The 23083-nt window shown below is 54.1% G+C and overlaps 1 protein-coding gene; it reads right to left on the bottom strand.

The window, feature by feature from the left end:
* Window positions 1–6829: 6829 nt before the first annotated feature.
* Window positions 6830–9086, bottom strand: CHC_T00002621001 (hypothetical protein). XM_005713710.1 is given in 3 exon segments: window positions 6830–8141; window positions 8142–8328; window positions 8482–9086. The coding sequence occupies 2 exon segments, from the start codon at window positions 9084–9086 to the stop codon at window positions 8142–8144; spliced, it is 792 nt and encodes a 263-aa protein (XP_005713767.1). The 3' UTR covers window positions 6830–8141.
* Window positions 9087–23083: the final 13997 nt, after the last annotated feature.

Genomic DNA, 23083 nt, shown 5'->3' with positions numbered 1-23083 from the left:
GGGCTGGAGGAGGTGGGGAGGACGGGGCGCGACATGATCTAAGGGTGTGAATATGGGCAAGGGGACGGCGGGCGGAGGTGATACGACGGCGAAAGGGAAAGGCAGGGAGACCTCGGCATGTCGTGCGACGTGTTAAAGCACTGGCCTTGTATAATGTGGTTTAGGCTGTCTCGATGCGAGGGTGTCGATGAGGTATTGAGAGTGATGAAGGGGGGGGGTTACGTGTGTGTGCCGTAGTGGATGGCGGATGCCGCATTGAGGCATGTCTCGTTGGATGACGGGTGTTTTAGTGTTGTTTTTGTGTCGCCTTTGAGGATCGTACACCTCAGGCGATAAGGCACTCATTGGCGAGTCGGATATGGAGAGGGACAAACATGTGCAGTTTGAAGGTAATGTATTGCTTACAACAAGACGTACAAGGGTAGTACGCGTACAACAAATATTCATGTACTGTATTGCTCATCGAAAAGAGCGCCCACTCCACTCGCCTCAGAACAACTGCACTTGGAGGCACAAGCAATGTGCACGCCACATTTTCAGAACCCGTCTCGGCATACAGTACACTCCTTGGAAAAGATAGGCCAACCGTGTATCTTCACGGCTATGAAAACGACCAGATCCTCAGATCCTGAATACTGCTGTAGAACCCCTCGAGTCTGGTTCGACTGCACCGGTATAGAAGCGTTGCTTGCCCAACAACCCTACCACAATAAAGAATAAAAAACTCTTCTCAGATGGCCCCATACAGTGCTGCTTGAAAAATATGAAACAATGACTTTGATTATTTTCATTATTGCACCATCAGCTCCCCCTCTATTTCTAACCAAAATCTACATTTAATTGAAAGAAGTAGTTCCAGTGCTCCAAATGAGCTCAAACTTTGACAGAGGGTTGAACCCCGCTGGAGGAGACACATGCCTAAGATTCGGATACTGTGTCAATGGTGGGTAACAAGTTGTTACTAACAACAGAGCTAAGACCCTACCCACCATGGGTCTTAGCTCTGTTGTAAATAAAGATAATACGTATGATAAAAAACTTTTCTTACAACCAGGGAGAACTCGTCAATGATGAACGCCCTCATTCATCACGGCACAAGCCACGTCATGGAGCCACAGTACTGTATCCTATCCCGAATTTCCAACCACGGCGCATCAAAATATCGTATTTGTTTTTGTTTTTTCATGGTTACCCGGAATGCACGCTGTCGCGCAAAAGACCTCTTTCGCGCTGGGTTTCGCGCTCGGGATATCTGCTGTTGCATCTCACGCCCCACCCCTCCCGGGCTGTGAAAATACTGAGGAAAATACTAAGAAATTAAGAGAAAAAAAAGCACCGACGGACGGTACCCTTCGAAGGGTACCTCCTTTATCACCCTTGTCTTCAGTTTTAGCAGAACTATTCCCAAAGCACTAAACTGAGGCAAGCACACTCGAATTTTCTTTCTGGTTTCGTGCTCCTGGGAGCAGCTGTTGCGCCATGCCTGGCCCGAGCGGCGCAACCTATGTGGGGGCCGTGGTGCAGCTGGTCCCAGCTGCACCACGGCCAACGCTGTAGTTAGTACCAAGAGAGCCGCTGGCAGCTCTCTTGGTACTAACTACACCGTACGAACGATGCCGAGGCACCATGCGCACCATCAAGGGTACAGTACTTCACTGTACACGACCATGGTCCCGTGGTGTACAGTAGCGTGCATGGTGCCCCGAAGTCGTCGTGACTGGTGTATTCCGTCCGTCCCTCGGGCATACAGTACAAGTAATGTCGTTGTGCGATGCCGCGATTTCATTAAATCATGTTTTTGCGCGCAATTGCGCGCAAAAACTGCCAGATAATGCTGCAAAATGAAAAAATCACCACTTCGGCCTTCTTCAGGCGACCCACCGATAATCGCGATCAACCATCCAAATCGAGATCCCCCATGCCTTCCTAGGGTCCCTGTAGCCCATCTCCATCATGGAGATGTAACGTGTAAGCCGTGGCTACCATTGTCCAAAGTCGTTTCTCCATGAAGAATCATGAAGTTTCTCAGTTTCTGCATGAATAAACAAGCAAAAAGCAAAAATGAAAAAACAACCCGAAATCGCGGGTGCGATGGCGACATACAGCTGTGCACGAGAAATGCTAGAAACGTGACACTGCGGACATCCGGAAGGCGTGTTCCCGTACGTGGTGCTACTACAGTAGCACCTAGTAGGCCTGGGCCTACACATGAAGAATGTCATGACAAGTGACATGACGTGCGTTTGACGGCTGGCGGGGGCTTTTACTCGGCGGCCTGTGAGGGCTTGGGGAGAATAGTGCAGCAGCGGGCTGCAGTGTTTAGTTTTTTATCTTTTTTCAAGCAGTATGGGGCGATCCCGGATGAGTTTTTATTTTTTATTTCTTGTTGTGGTAGAGTTGTTGGGCGGGCAACGCTTCTCTTTGTTCTATGCCGATGCAGTCGCCCCAGACTCAGGATCTCGTCGTTTCCATGGCCGTGAAGATGCGGTTGGCCCAACTTTTCCAGTAGTGTATCTCGAGACGCGTTCTGAAAATGTGGCGTGCACATTGCTTGTGCCTTCCAAGCGGAGTTGTTTTGAGATCTTTTCGACGGAGCGCGGCCAAAAGGCAAGGGCCAAGGGGGGACCAGTCGTAGGGCTTGCCTTCCAAGTGCAGTTGTTATGAGGCGTGCGGGATGGGCGCGTACTACGTGTTGTTGCACGCAATACAATGTATTGCGTACAACAACACGTAGTACGTAATGTCGCAATGTCATTACATTCACACTGCACGGTGTTTTTTCGTCTCCGTACAAGTACGGTACCCGACGCCCCAATGGGTGCCTTATCTCCTGAGGTGTACAGTACGATCTTCAAAGGCGACACAAAGACACCCGTCATCCAAGGCGCCATCTCCCCCCCCCCCCTTCATCGCTTGACCGCCTTCGACACTACCGCTGTAATGTACAGGGGGGGGACGGGCAATAGTGCCGCTTTCATTATTGCCACCCTCGAATTAGTGCCGCCAAAACCGGCAGACACAGGTTCTGCCACGTGTCATGCACGACGTCGTCATCGGCCACTCCTCATGCGCCTCAGCTCATCTCAATTGGTGACGTGATGGCACCTCACTCAAAGACCCTAACATGACTCCTGAAAAGATCGCCAAAGCGAAGCGTACGCGCCTTACCATTGCACAGAAAATACGGGTAGTGATTCTGCTTTCTGATAGTGCCGCTCCGAATTAGTGCCGTATTTCCTGAATGCACCCAATATTGCAACTTGCAATATTATTGCCGACGGACAGTTGTTTTTGCAACGCCCTGCATGAGATCAAATGTGACCGCATACAGTGTGAGGCATTGTCACGTACAGTACTGTACCGTCCATTGCGCCAATCGCTATCCGCGCCCGCCCTGCACGCACCTATTGTACCCCCCCCCCCCGCTGCCTCTCTCCCATCTATCTACAATACATGTATCTCTGCTGACGAAATGCGAACGGAGGCCTCCGCACTCCCCTCTGCCCGCCCGCCCGTCCTGCCGCCATGGTGCCGCTCGCCAAGCCCTACTCCCGGCCATTGTTGTCGCGCTCAGCCTCCGCGCCGGTGGGCGTGTTGTCGTCGCTCGTGGCCGTCATCGCCTTTGTCTGCGGCGCGCTGCTCACCACGGTGCTGCACCCTGCCCTTGCGCCGGCGTCCCCCCTCCTCTGCGCGAACGGCCCCGACGCCCCGCCACGCGCCCCGCAACCGCCGCCCGCGCTGCGCTGGTACACGGCCGCGTACGAGAACCCGTGGCGGTTCTCCGTCTCGCGCACGGGGATGGACGAGCTGCAGGCGGCGCACCGGCGCGTGCTCGCGCGCGACGGGCGCATGCCGCGCGTCGTCGTCAGCTTCACGTCGCTGCCGGGGCGGTTTGCAAAGTATGCGCGCCCCATGGTGGAGCTGCTCAAGCAGCAGACGTACGTGCCGGACCGCATCTACGTGGCGATCCCGCGCGTGGCGCGGCGGTCCAACGCGACGTTCCGCGTGCCGAGCTGGCTCGCGCGCGACCCGCTCGTGACGGTGCTGCGGCCGCGCGTGGACTACGGGCCGGCGACAAAGCTGATCCCCGCGCTGATGGAGGAGAAGCGGCTGGGGAATGAGGCGGCGCGCATCGTGACGGTCGACGACGACAACGAGGGCGCGTGGACCGCGCGGTCGCTGCTGGACTTTGTGGCGTACTCGCTGGCGTACGAGGACGCGGCGATCGGGCAGACGGGGTGGAACGCGACGTGCATGGTGGCGGAGGCGCGGTGCGGGCCGGAGGACTCCGGTGTACCTTTGCGGCAGCATCGCGGGCGTTGGTACAACTTCATCAAGCAGTCGGACGACTACGCGTGCCACTCGCTGGTGGACTGGAAGGAGGACTACTTTGCAAACTGCCTGGGGGCCGTGCGCAAGAACTACATCGCGTACGCGGACGTGCTGGAGGGGTACCGCGGGGCGCTGTACCAGCCGCGGTTCTTCGACGTGGACAAGGTGCGCGCGCTGGTGGACGAGAAGAAGACGCCGGGGCTTTTCATGCTGTGCGACGACGTGTGGTTCTCCGGGTGGCTGAGCGTGGGCGGGGTGAAGCGGATCGTGATCAACTCGGCGATCGACGAGGACTCGGAGTTCGCCGCGGAGCTGGCGGGGGCGCGCAGGGAGCGCGGGGTGCCGGACAGCCTCGAGCTGCTGCCGGAGAGCAAGGCGGATCGCGAGATGGCGGAGAGGGCCGAGAAAGGCGGGGGCGAGGTGGAGCAGGGGCTGCACTCAATGGGACTCGATTTTGTGTCGGCGAATCATGAGGGCGTCAAGTGGTTTGCGGAGAGGGGCGGGTGGGTGCAGGGGATGTGGGACAGACCGGCGGGGTTTGTGTACCCTTCGGAGCGGGAAGAGGGGAAGCGGTAGGAGAGATGGGGCTGGGGATGTAGGCCCGGATGTAGGTACCCTTCCCTGGGAGGGTAATTTGGAGTGCGAGGGTGATTTGGAGTATTGATTTACGCTAAAAAAAAGCGGGAGACATTGGGCGCCTCCGGAAATTATTTTTTGTGTCAGAGTCATATTTTTCTTTTTTGTGAACAAAAAATGAGTTTTACCACGGAAATGCTTGCGCACATAATGTGCGTCCCCCTACTGTACGCATGCTTTGAACTCGTTCCTAACGACGAGCACGGTGTGTCAGGGTCGCTCCTAACGACGAGCACGGCACCGGACGCCGGCGATGACGCCGTCGGAGCTCTATCTACAGTGTGTGCTGTGAGCTAAGCTCAATCATGATGGTGTTTTCACCGAGCAGCCACCGTCAGAACCATGAATGACCAAATGGCTATTCTATTGCTACTTCTCATTCAGAGCCATGCTCGGTAGATGTAGATGTCGAGTCTCGTCGGTCGGGCGGCGGCCGACGCTTTCTCCTGTACAGTAAATTTGGATTGTACGCGCGCACATTTTGACATTTGTGCGATACACATTTAACCTAGCATGGGGTCGCCCGTCCGAGAAAACGGCGCGTTGTGTGTGCACAACGCGCCGTTTGCGTGTCACAAAATCCCGATTTGGTCAACACAATTTGCGATTTTAGAATTTCAGGAGTCGCCCATTCTTATAACTGTACTCGCAACCATGTCCAATTTCCAATTCAGTGTCCAAAAATTGGCTGAGCAGTGGCGAAAACCGTACTCCAAATTACCCCGCATCGTAGAAAATCGGACCGGCTGAGAGTGGAGCGGAATCTTCGAGCTAAATTCTTTTCCGTTGTTTTCAGCCACGTTTTGGTGCATGGACGTGCTTTCCGACACCATCAGGCAGCGATTGGTTACTCATAATCGCGTGAGGTCCATGTGAAGCACTTTTTTCATTTATATTGTTTGAAATTCACTCCAAACTACCCTCGCGGGGCCTCGCGGGGAAGGGTATCTAGTAGGAGGTGGGCGGCGGGCGGCGGGCGGCGGGCGACGGGCGACGGGCGTGTGTCGTGGGAGCAAGGAGGTGATGGTGCATTTCGACGCGTTGCCTTGTCGATCGTGCGATCCGGGCGGGATAGACGCGATGGATGGATGGATGCGCGCATATTTAGCAGGTTACAGGAGCATTGCAGAACTGACTGTGGTGGTGTGGACTTTGTGGCGCGTGCCCGCGCACCATTAGCGCAGGCCCCTTCTAGAGGTAATGGTTGTACACTATTAAATGTGTGCGCAACTCAAATGGTGGATGCCTTCCGCCAGGGGCCGGAATAGAGGTGTGACGCGCAAAATTATTGTGCACTAATGAAAAGATGGATTTGAATAATCCATCTTTTCAGACGACGCGATGCAGTGCAACAAGCATCTGTCCGTCTTTTGATCGCGAGGAAGTGCGTGACATACTGTATGACAATCTGTACTGTACTGTTGTGATACGTGTAAAGAGTACACGTACGAAAGGGCACAGATACTAAAGCACAAACTGAGTGCAGACGAAGCCATGATTACAGGAGTATAGAACGGCTAGCCTCAAAAAGCTCTCGTCTGACACAATCGTATTCGCAGCCCACACGCGCCCGCACAACCTCAACGCTTCGCCGCACGCTGTGTTATCTAGAGATGCATACTTCACATGCACCAAGTGCGCCTCGTACATCCGCCGGTGCATGTGCGCCATCGCCGCCGCCTTCATCCACTACATAGATTCGATGTTTACACGGCTCGGCGGGTGTGAGGGGATGTTGACGGGGACCTACCAATTCGTAGACGGGTTGTACAGTGCCAAGGGTACGGTATGTTTAGAACTCTATTGTACAAATTCACTGATTCCTTTTATGGCCAGGTTGAGACCGGAGATGACGTTGAGCAAGAGATCAAATGGCTGACTTTACATAAAGAAGCTTCGGAAGCCTCGAAAGTATGTGTCGTATTGCAATTGTGTTGCGGTAAGCGGAACAAGATGGAAGCTACACTTGAAGGTGCGGTAGAAGAATAGAAGATGTGTTGTGGAACGTGAAAAAGGTCCCGGAAGGGACCACAAAAAATCTCTGTAATGTGGTGACGACACAGCCGCACTTTGATTGGCTGTACTGCCCGCCCAACATGCAATGATTGACCACAATTCCCCTAGCCGCCCCCCCCTCCAATCGCGCATCACAGTTGCCATTGTTCAATGGCCACGACAAGCCACCCCCCAACCGTCAACCGCGCACTCCCTCGGACCATCCCCCTTCCCCGCTGGCAATCGTCTCCGTTACAACGTTCCCATCTCACATCACTCCGCCCTGCACCCTCCGCCCACATCCTCTGCTCCGCAATACGCTCATACGCTTGACCGTGAAGGCCTGCGGGAGAGTTTTTCTTTAGAAAGGGGCCTTCTCTGGTGTGACGATGCCCGACATTTCATCGAACGTCTTGCGCACCGCGCGCTTCGCGAGTGGTGTGTTTGAATTCTCAGAGAGAGCTGCGTCGCACTCCATTGCTACTTGCCTCTTTGTTCTGTATACGCTAGAAGGCATGCTCGACACTGATTGTCGTCAATCGCATGTATGTAGACTAAAGAGGGAAGCAAGCTTGCTATTGATTCGCGTCAATCGTTTGCCATGTATGTGCATTCGAGGCTTCTGTTCGAAATAGTGCGTGCCTCATTGCGTTTCTTTGCTCTCTAATCCCGATGAACGAAGGCCTGGCATATTGATACTTCTCCTGCACCTTCACCTTTCTGTGCCCGGGCAGGAGCAAACACACTTACAGTATTTATCCTTGTGTGCACGTGCAAGGACATTCTTGGATCCTCACTAATACTCTGATCAATCAAAGTGGGCCTTGTCCAGTTGTACAGCAGCTGCACTCGCGGCTACGAGATGCGGGTTGCGGTTGTAAGTGGCGGGAGACGTGGGGGGAAGTGCTGCGGTGCACACTTCTGTCAGTCATGAACGGGAGAGGTCCCCGGGTGCGGGTTGCTGTTTGGTGGGAGACGGAAGGAGACGTCCCTTCTTACGCGCCAAGCAACATCGCATGGACGTCAGTGACAGCGACGACGCGGTTTGCACCCCTTGGCGCCGCCGTACTCCGGCAATGGCTCCCAATCGAAGCATGCTCGGCTGCATACAGCTCAAGCGCCGCCTCCTCCAATGCGCTCACCCGTCTTCCTCGGCACGGCAAACCCTTGCCCCGGCATCAGCGCAGCCCCCAAATATATTTCGGAACTCCTTCCAGACGAGGTGAGCATACCATCACATCTGAAAGTGGTTGCACAATGAAATTTTTAGGCTGGAGCCATTCGCTTGTTTTACCCTGATGGCGAAGGACATTTTGTGATGGTATAGTTTTCTTTATTGTGGTTTTGATGTATTGTATGATGCACCTGACGAACGTCAGAGGCGTAAAACCCAAAACAGAAACTAGTTTTACAGTATTACTCTGTGAGACAACATATCGTCTGCATGCATGTCGACGCCGGGCAAACGACGGTAGATGGGAGCTGCTCGTACTGTTGTCTCAGAGAGATATTTTACGCCTCTGACGTTCGGGCGAAGCTGTAGAAGATCCACTGCTACCGGAAGAGTCATCAGTGCTGCGCTCGAGCTCTGCCGGAACCTCTATTCCTCTTTTCTTCATCAAGGCAATAAGTTGCATATTCTTGTTCTTTACCTCTTTCTCTTCATTCCTGGCATCATCCCTTTCGCGCTTTGAATCTCTCTCTTCATTCCCGGCATTATCCCTCTCGAGCTGGAATTTGCGCACAGCTGATAAAATTATCTCGGTTGGAGTGTGCTTCGGCTTTAACAAGTTTTCCGCAGTGAGGGCGAGCTCCTCTAACACATTAGCGCGAACAACTGTAGCACCATAAAACTTTTGAGTTTCGGAGTACTGGGGATAGTCCGACGGCGGAAGGGATTTGGAAAGGCGTGCAGATCTTCGCCTGGAAGAGCCAGCAGAATCGCTCCCTGGACAATCGAGCGAGTGAACAGTGACGCAGCGATTTTTGCGATCCACAATGACGCACTGCGGTACTTTCATCTTGGCATACTCAACTGCTTTTGAGCAGATATCGTTGAGCGGGTTCGATGGACTCGTAACTTCTATTATAAGATGTGGTATCTTACCCGGCGGAAAGCGCATTTTGCGGGAACGTGGTGAGAGGTTCCCGCGATCCGTTGCGGACTGATACGGTCCAATGGCGATATCAGCGATGACGTCCGAGTGTTTCTCAGCCGGGCTGTCATCGATATCAAGAAGGCCCTTCGGGACAACTCTGGCGACATCAGCGTTGAAGTAGGCCGACTGCCATTTGTGCTTGGGTAGATTCAGGTTACCTGCTTCGACGCTGGTTGTGATGAAGGCCCGAATGTCATCACGTTCTGGGTCGGGTATGCGTGGTTGGTGGTACAAGACGCCGTCAATGAGATGGTAGCGATCCTGAGGCGTATTAGGGAGCTCCAAAAATCGTCGAGGGTGCTTGGGCAGAGATGAAGACTGCCGGGTCCGGAATGCGGCGTTGCGGTTGGCAAAGCGGATGGCAAAGATGGCGGTGATGCCAGCGACGATAAAGAGAGGGAGGCCGGGGATGTGGGCAGCATTGCCAATGTCAGGTGAGCAAGGAGGTAAAACGACGAGAGCGAGTGAGAGGGCGATGGAGGGCACGAGCGGGAGATGGTGCATTGGTTGCATCTGGAGGCCAGTTCACTGTACCAAGGGTACCGGTACTGTAGGTCTGCCAAAGTGGGCAATCTGGACCAAATAGGGAGGGTGGCGCCTTGCTTCTGCTTTGGCAGTTCATTAGGTCTCCTAACCAAAGACCGCTTTTCTCCCCAAAGACAGAGCACCACCCAAAAGATCGATATTCTCCGTAAATCACTTGGCAAAAACATCGCCACCAAGTCATTCAGTGCGCATCGATAGACTTTGTAAACATCGTTGTGCACTGTAGTCAACCACACAACTGACAAATATTTACGAATTCACCTAACCACTACGTCATATACCATCAGGGTTGCGATCAGGAACGCCACAAGCCCTGAACTGAATATTCATGCGCCTTCTTCGCTTCTCGCGATATTTTTCTTGTACGAGTTTCCTCCTCCTTGCCTGGTTCTCAGCTAGCCTAAACCACCGCGTCCTTATTTGCGCATAAACCTGCCCATCCTCCTGCCGTAACGGATTCCACCTAATATGGAAATTGGTAAGCCCCAAGCACAATTTGAAAATTGGATCATACGATTTTTCGTTCCACTTCCACTTAGACCCCATCACATTCCAAATTCCACACAGCCTGCCAAAAAAATTTTCGACAATAATTCTGTCACTTGAAATAAGACGATTTTGCTTGACATCCGTAGGACGCATTACAGCATGCGGCGGCTTTTTAGTTGGATGAATTACACGGCAGAATTATAAAGCTCGTTGGTATCCCTTGTCACATAAGACAGCCCAGCTTTCCGGATATTTGCCCACATACGGCCCATCGTCATCCCACTCCTTCTCCTCCCCTTTCTTCTGCAGCTGCTTGTCGTCAAAATACTGCATCCTCTGAAAAAGAGTCAGATCGGAGACTGACCCGGGCTCATGCTCGCTACAGCCAATGGCCATTCCATTCGGAAGCACGGAGACTTCCATTTAATAGCCATATTGTTTATGCTTTCCACTATAGTACTTCTTGTCCTCCTGCATGCTACCACTTGGACGGTAGCTTGGCTGGAAAGTCACATCGGTAGCATACCGAGCCACAGGGAAATGCCTAAACAAACGCCCAACATCCGACACAGCCGTCATTGTCCACTTGGTCGCGTGATGCTCAACATATTGCTCGTAAACAGGTAGCCACAGCAGGTCTACGAATTTCATAATCAGTTTTTCAAAAGACGGACCCTTCAATCCGAACATTTTCGCAAGAAAATCCCACTGTCCTCCGTGTTTTACGACACAAAATGTCATAAAAAGTACGTCCTTGCCGCTTTGGATTGACTTCCTACCCCGTCCCGCGTTATAGCCCTGAGATATGACACCCTGAAATCCTGACCATATTCCCAAAAACTGTGTAGGGTCGAAGTTCGTCATCTCGAGTATAGCGGCAGAACCTCCCTGCTCGTAAAATCTATCGAAAATGGGCGCATCCGAGTCATCGTTTTCATCAGAGTCGAATGGATCGCTGTCATCATCGTACTGTCGAAGCTCGTTGCGTCGGTCCACGGCCGCATCTGCGAGCAATTGCAGTGCTGTAGCAGCTTGAGCTTGGCTGACATTTGTCATGGTTGGAACGAGAGGTGTGTCAGAGGGTGATGGAACGAAGGGTGTGAGGGGTTGAGAGAGGGAGCGAGAGTTCGGATCAAGGGGAAGGTCGAGGTTATCGTGAGATAAGAGGAAGTTGGATTAGGGGATTTGAGGGGAAGGACTGTCTGAGGACCTGGCCGCAGTCCCGATTTCAGTCTTATTCGCAATCATTGAGTGGTTTGGAAATAAGGCGGGCTTTTTTGTAATAGTTTACCCGCCTCGTTTCTGACTTGATCAGCACTGTACAGCCACGTATGTGGTCATGGTAGAATATTGTGACAAATTGTTGGCATTCTTGACTTTTACTGCTGTAATCTGCAATGAATTCGTTGTTTACAGAATCTGCGCTGTGTTCTGGCAATGTATTGGCTCTTTTAGCAGTACCCTTCTAACTGTGACAAAGGTCTATTGCATAGAGCCTGTTCACTGTGTCGAGGCTTCACTGTATCGAGCCTTTACTCTGGAAGTAAGAAATCCAATTGTGCCCGCCTTTTTGGATCGCATGGCTGGATCTTCGAGATCATCTTCCACGTCTTCTGTGGCGTCGTGAATGGCGACTGGCCTCTGTGGGCCTGATTCTGTCTGTACCCTTCGGTACAGTACCAAGGGTACTGTACGACTTGGTGTCCTGTACCCTTGAAGGGTACAGTACGACAATCTTCGTGTACGATAATCCTCGTGTACACCTGTATGACGAGTACAACGCCAAGCTCACAGAATAGCCCAAAAATCATTTAAACCTTTTTAATTAAGGAAAAATCGGGACTGTTCTGAAAATAATGCAGGATTTGGGAAAAAGGTTCTTTGATTAAGATGCTACCAAGGGTAAAGCTCCCTAGCTTGATATTTCCACTCCGGACTCTCAATTACACATGCTTTCCTTGAAATCGCTTTTCGGATTGTTGCCCTTTCTCGGCCTGGTAGGCGGTGGTACGCGTGTTACGATGAGATGGCACTTATCAAGCTCTTAGTTATCAGTTGTTTACTGCGTCCTTTCTAGATCTATTAACGTCATAAAGTTCATTGTAATCTTCACAATCAAACACGCGCGCAGCAGATGTGCATTGCAAAGCCTCATGTAGGCGACTCTAACGTCCATGTCACTGTCCGTTTCACAGACGAAAATTGCCTAGGTCCAAGTTTACTGTATTTGGCTTCTGCACGAAGAAAAGATACTTGAGATTGTAGTCCTCTGACTCTCTGTTTACTGAGTAGTGAGTCAACTTAAATGCTGGCACAACAGATCCTACAAAGCCTTGGCTAAACGCGAGACAGAGGCAAAGATGCTATCCTCTGCCCTGTTGGAGGTTAGTGGTCATATGTGACCACTAAAAAACATCGATTTTTAATCACTTTCAAGGAAAAGCCCCGTCCTGGTAAATGCTGAAGATTCAAATGCGAGTATTTCATTGTTCTGGCTGTATTTAAGTAACGAAATCAAGCTAGATGGATTCAGCACAGTCTAAATAGGATACAAGCGACTCGACCAATCATGACACAGATTTATGCCGGTGAGAGGGCCGTTCGAATATACTGTAAGCAGCCTGTGCACTTCTCTAGAACGTGTTCTTCTCTACATTGCGTTGTCATAATCTCCACAGTCCGAGCCATGAAGCAAGCTGCGACCATCTGACATTGTATGGAACTCGTAGAAGCAATTTGGCGTGGCGGCAATGCAAAGGAATGTTCGTTCTCCGCATCCAGTGTAGTATGTAAAGAATTTTTGCGATTGACCCCTAGAGCTACACATACCACAAGTGCATCGCTCTTTCGCACTTCCCACAGAGGCGGCGATATGTGGCACCGGATTGTCTAGCCTGGCGGTGCTCACTGTCAACTCTGAGCTTCTGCGACGCCGCTTCCTCGTTGTGGCTCGAGCAGAACCATTCACAATGGATTTTGAAGGGGTTGGAGGTTCTCCTGCGGACGGCATGGTGTTGCGTGTGTGGGACGGTCCACTGCTCATCAGAGAATGCCCAAGAGCAATGCGGAACTCCCGATGTCCCGATCGTTTTGATTGCCATTTACCCCGGTGCTTCGATGCCATTGCCCAGTAGGAATTCGACACTGATACATCGAGAATCCAGAATAGCACAGGCGGCCAGCTGCGTAGACCTTTGAGGTGCGTGCGATACGCGTTGTACAGTTGATCAGCTATGTCCACTGCGCCCATGTTCGTTTTGTAATCATTGATTCCAGTCGGAATAGGTATCCTCTTTGTCTTCCTGTTTCCAAATACTTCCCTCGACCTTGCTCCGGTGGTCGAAGTAATGCGCGGACCGCGTCTCAATTTCACAGTTCTATGTTCATCACCAACCTCGTGCGACGTGGTGAGCATGCGTACCGCTCTATTGTCAATCTACACCAAGCAAAGAACTTTTCTCACAACCACAGCGCCAATACTACCCCAATTCGCCCTTTTTCAGCAACGCCTCGGACCTTGATCTCTGCCGGAAAGCCCTTGGTACTGGCGCGCGTGGTACCACATGCACCAATGCTGCGCTCTCGGAGCATCTCGAATAAACCAACACTTGTGAAAAGGCTGTCCATGTAGATTTCGTAGCTAAGCAAGGACGGCCGAGCCGTGCCGGTGGCCCCCGTCTCCCTCGGCAGAGTGTCGACTAGCGCAGCAACGACTGCCGATTACAACATCAAAACTCCGCGGTACTTCTCCATGCCTTTCCAAGGGTGCGCATTTGAGTGTGGCAAGAAGTACAGAATATATCCACGATTGCAGATGGCCCAAAACTTGTATCTAGACTTGATGGGCTTGTTGCGCATCTCGACTGTCTCACCGCTGCGATTGAAACTCATGCACATCATCTCATCCACTGCCAGTTTTTGCCCTGGATTCCACCGTTTTCTGGCCGTTTTCCTCACGTGCGAAAAGAGTGGCTCGAGCTTATTGAAGAATAATTGTTTGCAATCATCTGACTCAAAGTCCGACACGTGGATGAATCTTTCGATCTGTTGAAAATGAACTAGAGATATCACGCTGGGCATCTCGTGCCGCGGTAAGCCAGCTTTGTCCTTCCAATAGTCAGCGATTGTGGCAGAGCGAAACACGCCCATTTAAATAACGATCCCAATCCATCTCCGTAATTCATCCGCCGTCAATGGCTCCCACGGACGTAATTTCTGCTTGTGAGCTGTCTCAGACGTATTTGTACGCTGCGCGTGCTCAGCATATTTATTCGTGTTCTTCGTTATTGTATTCAATATGTGGGTTGGAAAGTAGTGCTCAAATTCGGACAACGGTGTCGGTGACGATCCAACACGCCTCCGACTATCCAGCTCTGCCTTCCGAGCCACACCGGGATTTCGAAGCGGTTCAAAAGAGGGAAGGTCAGCAGGAAAGGTTGAAAGAGCATCCTCTGCACGCTGACTACCCTTGCCTCCTCTACCAAGGCCTTTCTCGTTCCCTGCTCTACTTACGCCACCCTGCCCGCGACCCCTTCCGCGCTCACGACCGCGTCTACCGCTCCCTCGAACACTTCGAAGTCCATTTCCCTCTTCAATACATTTTTGGTAAGTATCAGAAGAAGATTCGTCGTCCTCACGTGCGATGTAGTGGTAAACTGAAGCCAGATCCATGGTCCCCACTTGCAAATTACACTCATGCAGTTCCGCTACTGCCAGCTCTGGGTCAGAAAGCAGAGGCTCGCCCGCGGGAGTCTCGAAAGAATCGGGTGATGTATTTCCTCTTCCGTCTCCGATTCTACCCCCGCGCGCACCAACGCGTCCACCTCCTCGTCCACGGTCGTGCCGTCCCCCTCTCCCTACTCCCTTCCCTGACGAGAACCATTTGTTGCCAAACTCCGTGTCTTTGCGCCAGGAATCGTCACCTCCGAGCGAAGAGCTTGAGTCAGTGTATGCCGCAAACAAAGTATCCAAATCCTTCAATTCCGCACTCTCATTGCATTGCAATGGATTTTCAGAGCTTTCTCCATGGCCAGTCTCGCACTTGAGCAGCACAAGCTTCCACGGTGGGCTTCGTTCTACACCGCCAACAACACCGCCACCGCCGCTGCCGCTACGAGAGAGCATGCTGTATCCGAGGTCAATTTTTGATTAAAATGCGCATAATTTGGCCTAACGAAATCGGTACGACCAATACTGTTCTGGCCCGAACGGCGTCCGTTGGGAGCCAGACCTCATTGCAGCCTCTTTTTAAAATGTTTTGGGGCAATCTGTAGCCACAAATGAGTTCAGCTGACCATTTTCGGTCAACAACTGTATTTTCATACCTAAACCGAAAACTGGCTAAGATATGGTGAAAATGGGTATTTAGAGGTCATACGCGACCACTAAACAGGGCAGGGGATACGTGCTGCAACATTATCCGCGAATGTTGCCGCGTAGAGTTCCGCTGTACAACGTCGACAATCGGAGCAGATGGACAATTTTTTGAGCATTATGGCTCGCAAAAGTAATATGGAGATTGAGACCCCTGCGTCGAAAATATCTGCCCCATTTGCAACGGGTATGCATTTCTGTAGAGTGTATGATACAGTGTATGATAGAAGTTGCACTCGCCCGGACTGGCACGGACGGGGCGACCTGACATAAGCGCGGCCTATCATACAGGGCGCCAGGAGGCGAGTTACAAAGAGCGTTGCGGGCTAAGGTAGAGCTCGCGGAGAACGCTCGCAGTCGAAGGGCGAAGGTGCCCGGAGGATCCCAGTGGGGACGGTAGGTGGCCACGGGCAACTCCCACCAATATCTGGGGGGCTGCGCCTGGGCACCCCTCGGAGTTTTAATGATTATATTAGCATGTCAGTTAATCTCCGGGGCGACCCCTCTTAAGGGGCGCCCCGGGGCCTCTTAGTAAGTGGGGGGCACAGACTCCCAAGTAAAATTTGCCGTCAAGTGTTGCAGTGGTAGCATCGCAAATAGTCTCAAGACCCGTGCGTCGGTCACTTGTCACTTATCGATCGGTTTCTGATTACTTCTCAAGAATGGAACTGCCGGGGTCTGTTGCCCTCAAGCCCAGCAGGCCTGAGGTTTATGACGGCAGAAGGGATTTTCTTGTCGTAAACACTTGGCTCTATAAGGTGGAGCAGTATCTCGCCCTTGGTCAGCTCAGCAGTACAGTAGAACTTACTGATGCGAACCGCATTATGTATGCCTCTACTTTCTTGTCTGGGACTGCTGCGGTGTGGTGGTACAACTTCGTTCAGACCAACCAACTGCCTATTACCTGGATCACCTTCAAGCAAGCCATCGTGAAGGAATTTGTCCCGGACGACCACATCCGTCGTTCCAGGGACAAGCTAAGGAAGTTGCAACAGACGACTTCGGTGTCCAGGTTCCTCTCAGAGTTCCGCAATGTGGTTCTCACCATTCCCGATATGGGGGATGGAGAGAAGTGGGACAAGTTCTGTTCGGGATTGAAGTACGACGTCCGCATCGAGGTCATGAAGAGTTCGGTAACCACCTTCGAGGAAGCAGCTAAGATCGCCCTACGTGTCGACAGCGCTCTGTGGTCAACTGCGCCTGGACCCTCCCAGGCTGGGTCCTCAGCAACAGCAGCAGGCATGGGACAGACTGTCCCTATGGAGATTGGCAACCTGGAAAGGCGTGGGACTGGCCCAACAACCCTGAGCGTCAAGCTCTCCGTCGTGATAACAAGTGCTTTAAGTGTTACAAGGTTGGTTGTCGCCTGTGGAAGCATGCACAGAAGGATTTGCATGCCAACAACGTCGGATTGCAGATGGACGTTGAGGCCGAGGAGCACGCAAGTGACTCGGGAAACTAGACCGTTCTACTGAAATAAATAAACGCACTCCCGTAGAACGTCGTGAAGAAAGAGTGCATATGCCTGTCCCCTCTGTCGGGAACATAACCCTCACTGACGGAAATGTACCAGTGGAGCGGTTAATTGTGCTCGAAGGGCACCTGGAAGGAAAGCCAGTCTCCGGGCTTAAAGATGATGGTTGCAACACCGACCTCGTGTCGCGAGAGTTTGTCGAGCAGCCTTATAGTGCGCTAACTTGCGCAAGGTACATACCAATGTAACTCACTCCAAGCGCGGATCAACAGAGAATGCCACAGAACTTGTGGTGGACGCAGAGCTTACTATCTGGGATCAAAAATATCGCTCTAACTGGGTATTTGCTGATTGCAGGTACGACTTCATGCTGGGCATGCCCTGGCATCGTACAGTGCTACCTGTCGTAGACTACAGCAGCTCTTTGGTTGAGGTAGCAGGATGCAAGCTGCCTTTGCGCCTTGAAGATGACGGAACGGTTCGCGTTTCTAGCTTAGGTGTCAAGAAGTTCGGAAGCTTGTTGCGCAAGAGGCGAAACTGTGACGACTTGGAAGTATTTAGCCTCGTTGAGGCGTCTGCATTACAAATCAACAACACGAAAACGAATGATAAGACGGAGGACTCTGAGCTGGAGGCTATTCTCGGGAGTTACAAGGAGGTATTCAGGGAGGACTTGCCGGCCGGCTTGCCGCCACAGCGCGACGTCGACCACGCCATCAAAACTGATCCAGAGGCCAAGCCGCCACAGCTGGGCTTATACCAGCTCTCCGGCGGAGCTGATGGCTGTGAAGGACTATTTGGTGGATCTGTTGAAGAAAAAGAAGATGCGAAGAAGCAAATCCCGCTTTGGGGCCTCCCTGTTCTTTTTAAAGGACAAAGAAAAGCTTCGTGCTGTGGTTGACTGCAGAGCACTGAATCGTATGACGAAAAGAAATAACGCACCGCCGCCACGGCCTGACGAAATGTTTGACGGTTTGGGAGATGCCAGCTTTTTCTCAAAACTTGATCTGAAAACTGGATTTCATCAGATTCGCGTCAACCCTGACGACGTGGAGAAACCGCATTCAATACAAAATATGGACAGTTCGAATATCTTGTAATGCTCATGGGTCTCTGTAATGCACCTGCTACGTTTCAGACCTTGATGAACCGCATCTTTCGCGACTGCATTGATGTATTCATGGTGGTTTACATGGGCGACTTGTTAGTATTCAGTCAAACTCGCGAGACCCACCTTGAACACCTTCAGATTTTGCTTGAGAGTCTGCGCTCGGAACAGTTATATTTGTCGCCGCGAAAATGCTCGTTCACGCAGGAGGAGACCGCGTTCTTAGGTATGGTGGTGGGGCGGAAAGGCATCTGGATAAATCCCGACAAGGCTAAAGTTGTGCACACGTGGCCGAAGCCCTGGACAGTCCGTGAGCTTCGTAGCTTTATTGGACTACTCCAATTCTTTCGCCGTTTCATTATGGAGTTTTCAGGTATTGCTGCACCGCTCACCAACCTGACAAGGAAGGACAGCACTATACATGAATGGGATGCATCATGCCACGCGGCCTTTGCATCGCTGAAGTCAGCCATAACAAGCGCGCCGATCCTCGTGGCGCCGGATTGGACTAGGAAGTTCAGATGTCACGTGGATGCCTCCCAACTTGCAGTGGGTGGTACGTTAACCCAGCATTGTGCGGCTGGCGCCGAGCGCGTGGTCTCTTATTTCTCGAAGAAGCTTTCGGACACGGAGCAGGACTACACAGCGAACGAGCGGGAGCTCCTTGGCTTGGTTTATTTCCTGAAACGGTTCCGGTGCTATTTCGAAGGCTCTTCTTTCGAAGTTATTACCGATAACCAAGAACTTACCCATTTCTTCACTAAGCCACACATGAGCAGGAAAGAGGCCCGTTGGCTAGATTTATTATCTCAATTTGGTATCAAGGAAGTAACCCTCCTGTAGTATAACACCCCCCCAACGGAGAGGGGTGTATACTCTGCTCGACGTAGACCCGTACGAGGGGCGAGAAGACGGGGAGAACACACAGCTAACGAGACAGGGAAGCGGGCCCTGGTAGCGTGGTAGAGCGGGACGGTCGGGGACGAGCGTACGCGCGGGCCGATCTACGCCTCGACGCCCCGGAGCAGCGCTGGGTAACGTACCAGCGCTGACGGGCGGAGGCGGATCTAGGCTCGTTCGCGTACGCAGCTGTCCCCTACCCGCTTTGTCCCGGTTAACGCGCGCGAAGGCGGATCGCGCTCGTTAGTTAAGCTGGAAGACGGACCTAGGCGGTAGGTCGTGGACAAGTCCGTGCTTGTCCACCTACCCCGCCGCCGGTCGCGCTCGTATTTAATGTATACAATGCGTCTATCATAATACTACAGTACCGGTATGCTGTAGTAACTTACTGTAGCGCGGGTCGTCCCGCGCTGTAATGCTGTCAGCCGTCGGGGCTGACAGCACACGTGTGGGACGCGTACTGTGCGCGCGGTGGTACGCGCCTCCTACACGTGTACGCGTGTGGTCCCGCGTCCTCCGTACACGTGGGGGTACACGTGTGCGCGCGTGTGGTTCGTATTGATCTGATCTAAATCTAATCGCGAACCGCCGTTATGCCACACGGCCCCCTCCTCAAGAGTGAACGTCCGCGTTCACCCTTGAGGAGTGAGAGAACCATGTCCGACCCGGTCGCTTCCCGAGCCTTGGTCCTGTTCCCCCGCTATACGGCGTATTCCCCCGCGTTGATCCCCGATCGCCTCTCCCCTGTCTGCGTCTCGGTCCTCATCCGCGCACCCCTTTCCTTCGCCTACATCCGCTTCTTCCCGCACATCGGCGCGGACGTCGTTCACCTTCCTCGCCCGTACGCGGGCTTCCACGTGTTCCTCATGTCTCCTCCTCCCGCGGGTCATCCCGCTGTCGACTCCCCGCTGTCCCCTTCATGTGGGGGTTCCTCCGTGGCACCCCTCGCACTTCCGCCGCTCCCTGAGGCGTCCGGGCCCCCGTGTACAGTACCCGTCCCGGTCTCTACCGGGGTCTCTGTTACGCTTCCCCTTCGCGTAGAGGGGTTCTTTCCTTCCGCGGCGCCCGCGTTGCCGCCTTTCCAAAAGTCGCGCGGACCTTCCGAGTCCGCCTCATCGGTTGAATTCCGTCCGGCCTCTTCGATGGGCGCGGTACAGAAGGAAGGAGAAGACGCCCGAGCGGTCCCCGACGGGTCCGCTTCCGTGGGGTCACCCGATGCAGAGCGCGCTAACGCGGCTTACAAGCCGCGCAGTGGGTCTTATGGGGCGTGGGGGAGCTGCCGACAGCCCGGCGCCCTGCCCCAGAAGTGTCGGAGCATGCTCGACGCCAGCGCGGAGTTGGCCGACGACACCACGCAGTGGTTTGGTGCTCCTCTGGAGCGCTCGATGTCGTTACCGGTTGAGCGACTGCGGTTCCCGTGGCGTCGGCACGCCCGATCGGGGATCACGCTTGCCGAACTACTGTCCCGCGACTCCTTGCGTCCCGACCTCATGCGTGTCCGACGCATCTACGAGGCGGGTCGTGTGGACGAGGCCGGCCTCGTCCTCGAGAAGTTGACGAGTGAAGGCGGGGGAGTTCCGTATCAACTCCCCGACGCGATCCCCGGGGACAGGTCCTTCGCGTACAGCCTCGGTGAAGTTTCGTATGTAGACCGTATGGCTGAACACTTGTTCGGTCGTCTCCCTGACGGCCCGCGGCGTTTCGTGTTCTCGGAAGTGAAGGAGCTATTCGTTAGCCCTCGACCGTACGCGTATTCAAAGACCCGCGTGGCCTTGCAAAAGTCCGCTAGCTCACTTATGCGGCTCCACGCCATTGCGGTGTCGCCCCACGATTGGGCGACATACCGCCATCGCGAGGAAGAGGACGGTCGCGTTTTTAGATCGGCGTCCTTTGAGCACGGCATCACTGCAAGGGATTTCCCCGATCTGCCGGAGACGCTGCGGGGGTCCCTTCCATCCTTCGGGGTCCACCCGCACCTTCCCTATGCCTTAAAGCATTTCGGGTTTGCGTGCTCCGACCCACGGCACCCGGCCTACGCTGAATTAATGCACAACGTCGAGTGTGAGTGGGCATGGGCCCTAGGGAGCGCGTTTATGACCGAGGTCCATGTCAATCGTCGCGTGTTTGTCCAACCCATCGGGTTCCTCGCGTTTCTTGGGAGGGTCGCCGTCAACCTCCCCGACGTGCCCCTACATCCTTTAGAGACGCACTCCAAGCACGCGACGTGGAGCTTCGCGTCCGTACTTTCACTCATGCATCGCGCGTGCCAGGTGCCGGAGCGTACGCGGCGCCCGTGGACCGATTACACCACGGGCGAGCAAAGTTCCTTTCTACTGTACGACGCGCGGTCCGACTCCTTCGTAGCGAAGCCGGCCTCTCCCCAGTCCTCGCCGACCGTCGCGGGGAGAGTGGCCGGTGTGGGCTCCGCCCGTCGCGAGGCTCAGCGGAAGCGGTACCGAGAGGTGGACCCCGACACCTCGGCTTTCGTGCCGTCGCGCTTGATCCACTTACAGTCACCCAATACGTCCGGGGTATTTCGTCAATTCGCGTCGGAGGTTCCGCCCGTACCTCCTTTGAACTTGGCACGGCAAGGACCTTTGCCCTCTTCCGCGACGCCGCAGCTCATATTGTCGCCGGGGGATATCTCGGCGATTCCCGAATTGACTCGCGCCCTCGGTACAGCGTCCCATCGCGTTTGGAAGGTCGGTGGGCTGCTAAGCACCCTCGCGAGCTGGTACCTTACGCGCAGCGCCGAAGCGAATCGTATCGATGCAGAGCGTGAAGCCCATGCCGCGGACCTTCACCGCGTTCGGGAGGCCTTGGACGATTTCCGTAAATCGTCCCTTGGACAGTCCGAGGCCTTCGACCGGGCGACGGCGGATCGTGACCGATACCGCCGCGAGCGAGACGAACTCCGTGCCGCCGCACAGCGAGGAGTCGCGCTTGCCCGCCACTCTGGCGCGTCCGCGTCGCGTCCCATAATGCCGGACCCTTACGCCGGACAAGCATACAATTACGTTCACGCCGGGGAGGGTGGCCCTCATGGCGCGTCGGCCCGCGCTTGGCCACGGCACAGTGAGGTCACCATGCCCTCGTTGGAGGAGCTAAGGACAGAGGTGCCCCAGCACCCGAGCTACTGTCCTCAGCCCTCCCGCGTCTCCGATCCGGCGGGGGCGGCTGATGGCCCGAGCCAATAGGCGTGACGTCCCCGCACGTCCTGTAGACCTCGGAATTGACGATTCGATCCCCGCGTTCGCGTAAAATTAGTACACCCCCTTTCTTCGCACCTTTCGTGGACTCCTTCTCCGCGTTGACGTCGGCACGGGAGGCCCCGCGTCCTTCGAACCTTCCTATCTCGGCACGGCGAGACGCGGCGTTCTTGTGGCGGCCCGTCTCGCCCCACCCGCGCGGTGCCGTCTCTTCCTCGTGGCATGGCCGTCGGCCCTCCCTCGCGTGACGCAGAACCCGTGGTCGCGATCGGGGTTTGTCCCTTCCCCATCGGGAGGGACACGCGGAGCCTCGTATCCGCGTCGACCGCGGATATCGAGCTTCGAGGTTCCGTCCGCTTCGCGTTGGTCTTGATAGCGGCGGTTGATCGTCCCTCGAGGACATCTTACCTGTCCCCCTCTTTTTTCGCGGGTCTCGTACGACCTTGATACCCCCCGCGCGTGGGGGGATCGCGGTGGCCGGTGCGTGTTGCGAAGCCTTACCCCGTCGTCCAGCTCGTGTCGCTAGCGCGGCGACCCTTCCTTCCTCGTGTCGTGTCCTTTCGTACACCCCATCCGAGGGGGTGGTAAGGGGGGGTCGCATCGACGCCTGAGTTCTTCCTCTCGTACTGCGCTCTCCGCGGACACGACTGCGGGTCATCCCTTCCCCGTCGAGAGGGATTCGAGGAGCCTTCCCCTTATTTCGCCCCGTGTCGCGCGCTCGAGGGCACTAGCGTATCAGAGCGCGAAAAGGCCAGTGCCTCGGGTGGCTGGTCGCCGGCCACAGTAGTTTGCTTCGGCTCGCCTGACGTAGGACGAGCCGCGTGACTGTAGATGCGTGCGGCGGTGGTGCGGCGAGCCGTTG

Source organism: Chondrus crispus, genomic scaffold, assembly GCF_000350225.1.
Source record: "Chondrus crispus Stackhouse genomic scaffold, scaffold_146, whole genome shotgun sequence".
Taxonomy (NCBI): Eukaryota; Rhodophyta; class Florideophyceae; order Gigartinales; family Gigartinaceae; genus Chondrus; species Chondrus crispus.
The sequence above is the reverse complement of the archived record's forward strand: the minus strand, read 5'-3'. Positions and strand labels throughout refer to the sequence as shown.

Excerpts from the sequence above, each read along its gene's own strand:
- CHC_T00002621001 (XM_005713710.1), bottom strand. The coding sequence starts at position 9,086 with ATGCGCTTTCCGCCGGGTAAGATACCACATCTTATAATAGAAGTTACG. Across the intron at positions 8,329-8,481 it reads GCTTCGCCCGAACGTCAGAG|GTGCATCATACAATACATCA; the intron begins GCGTAAAATATC and ends GACGTTCGTCAG.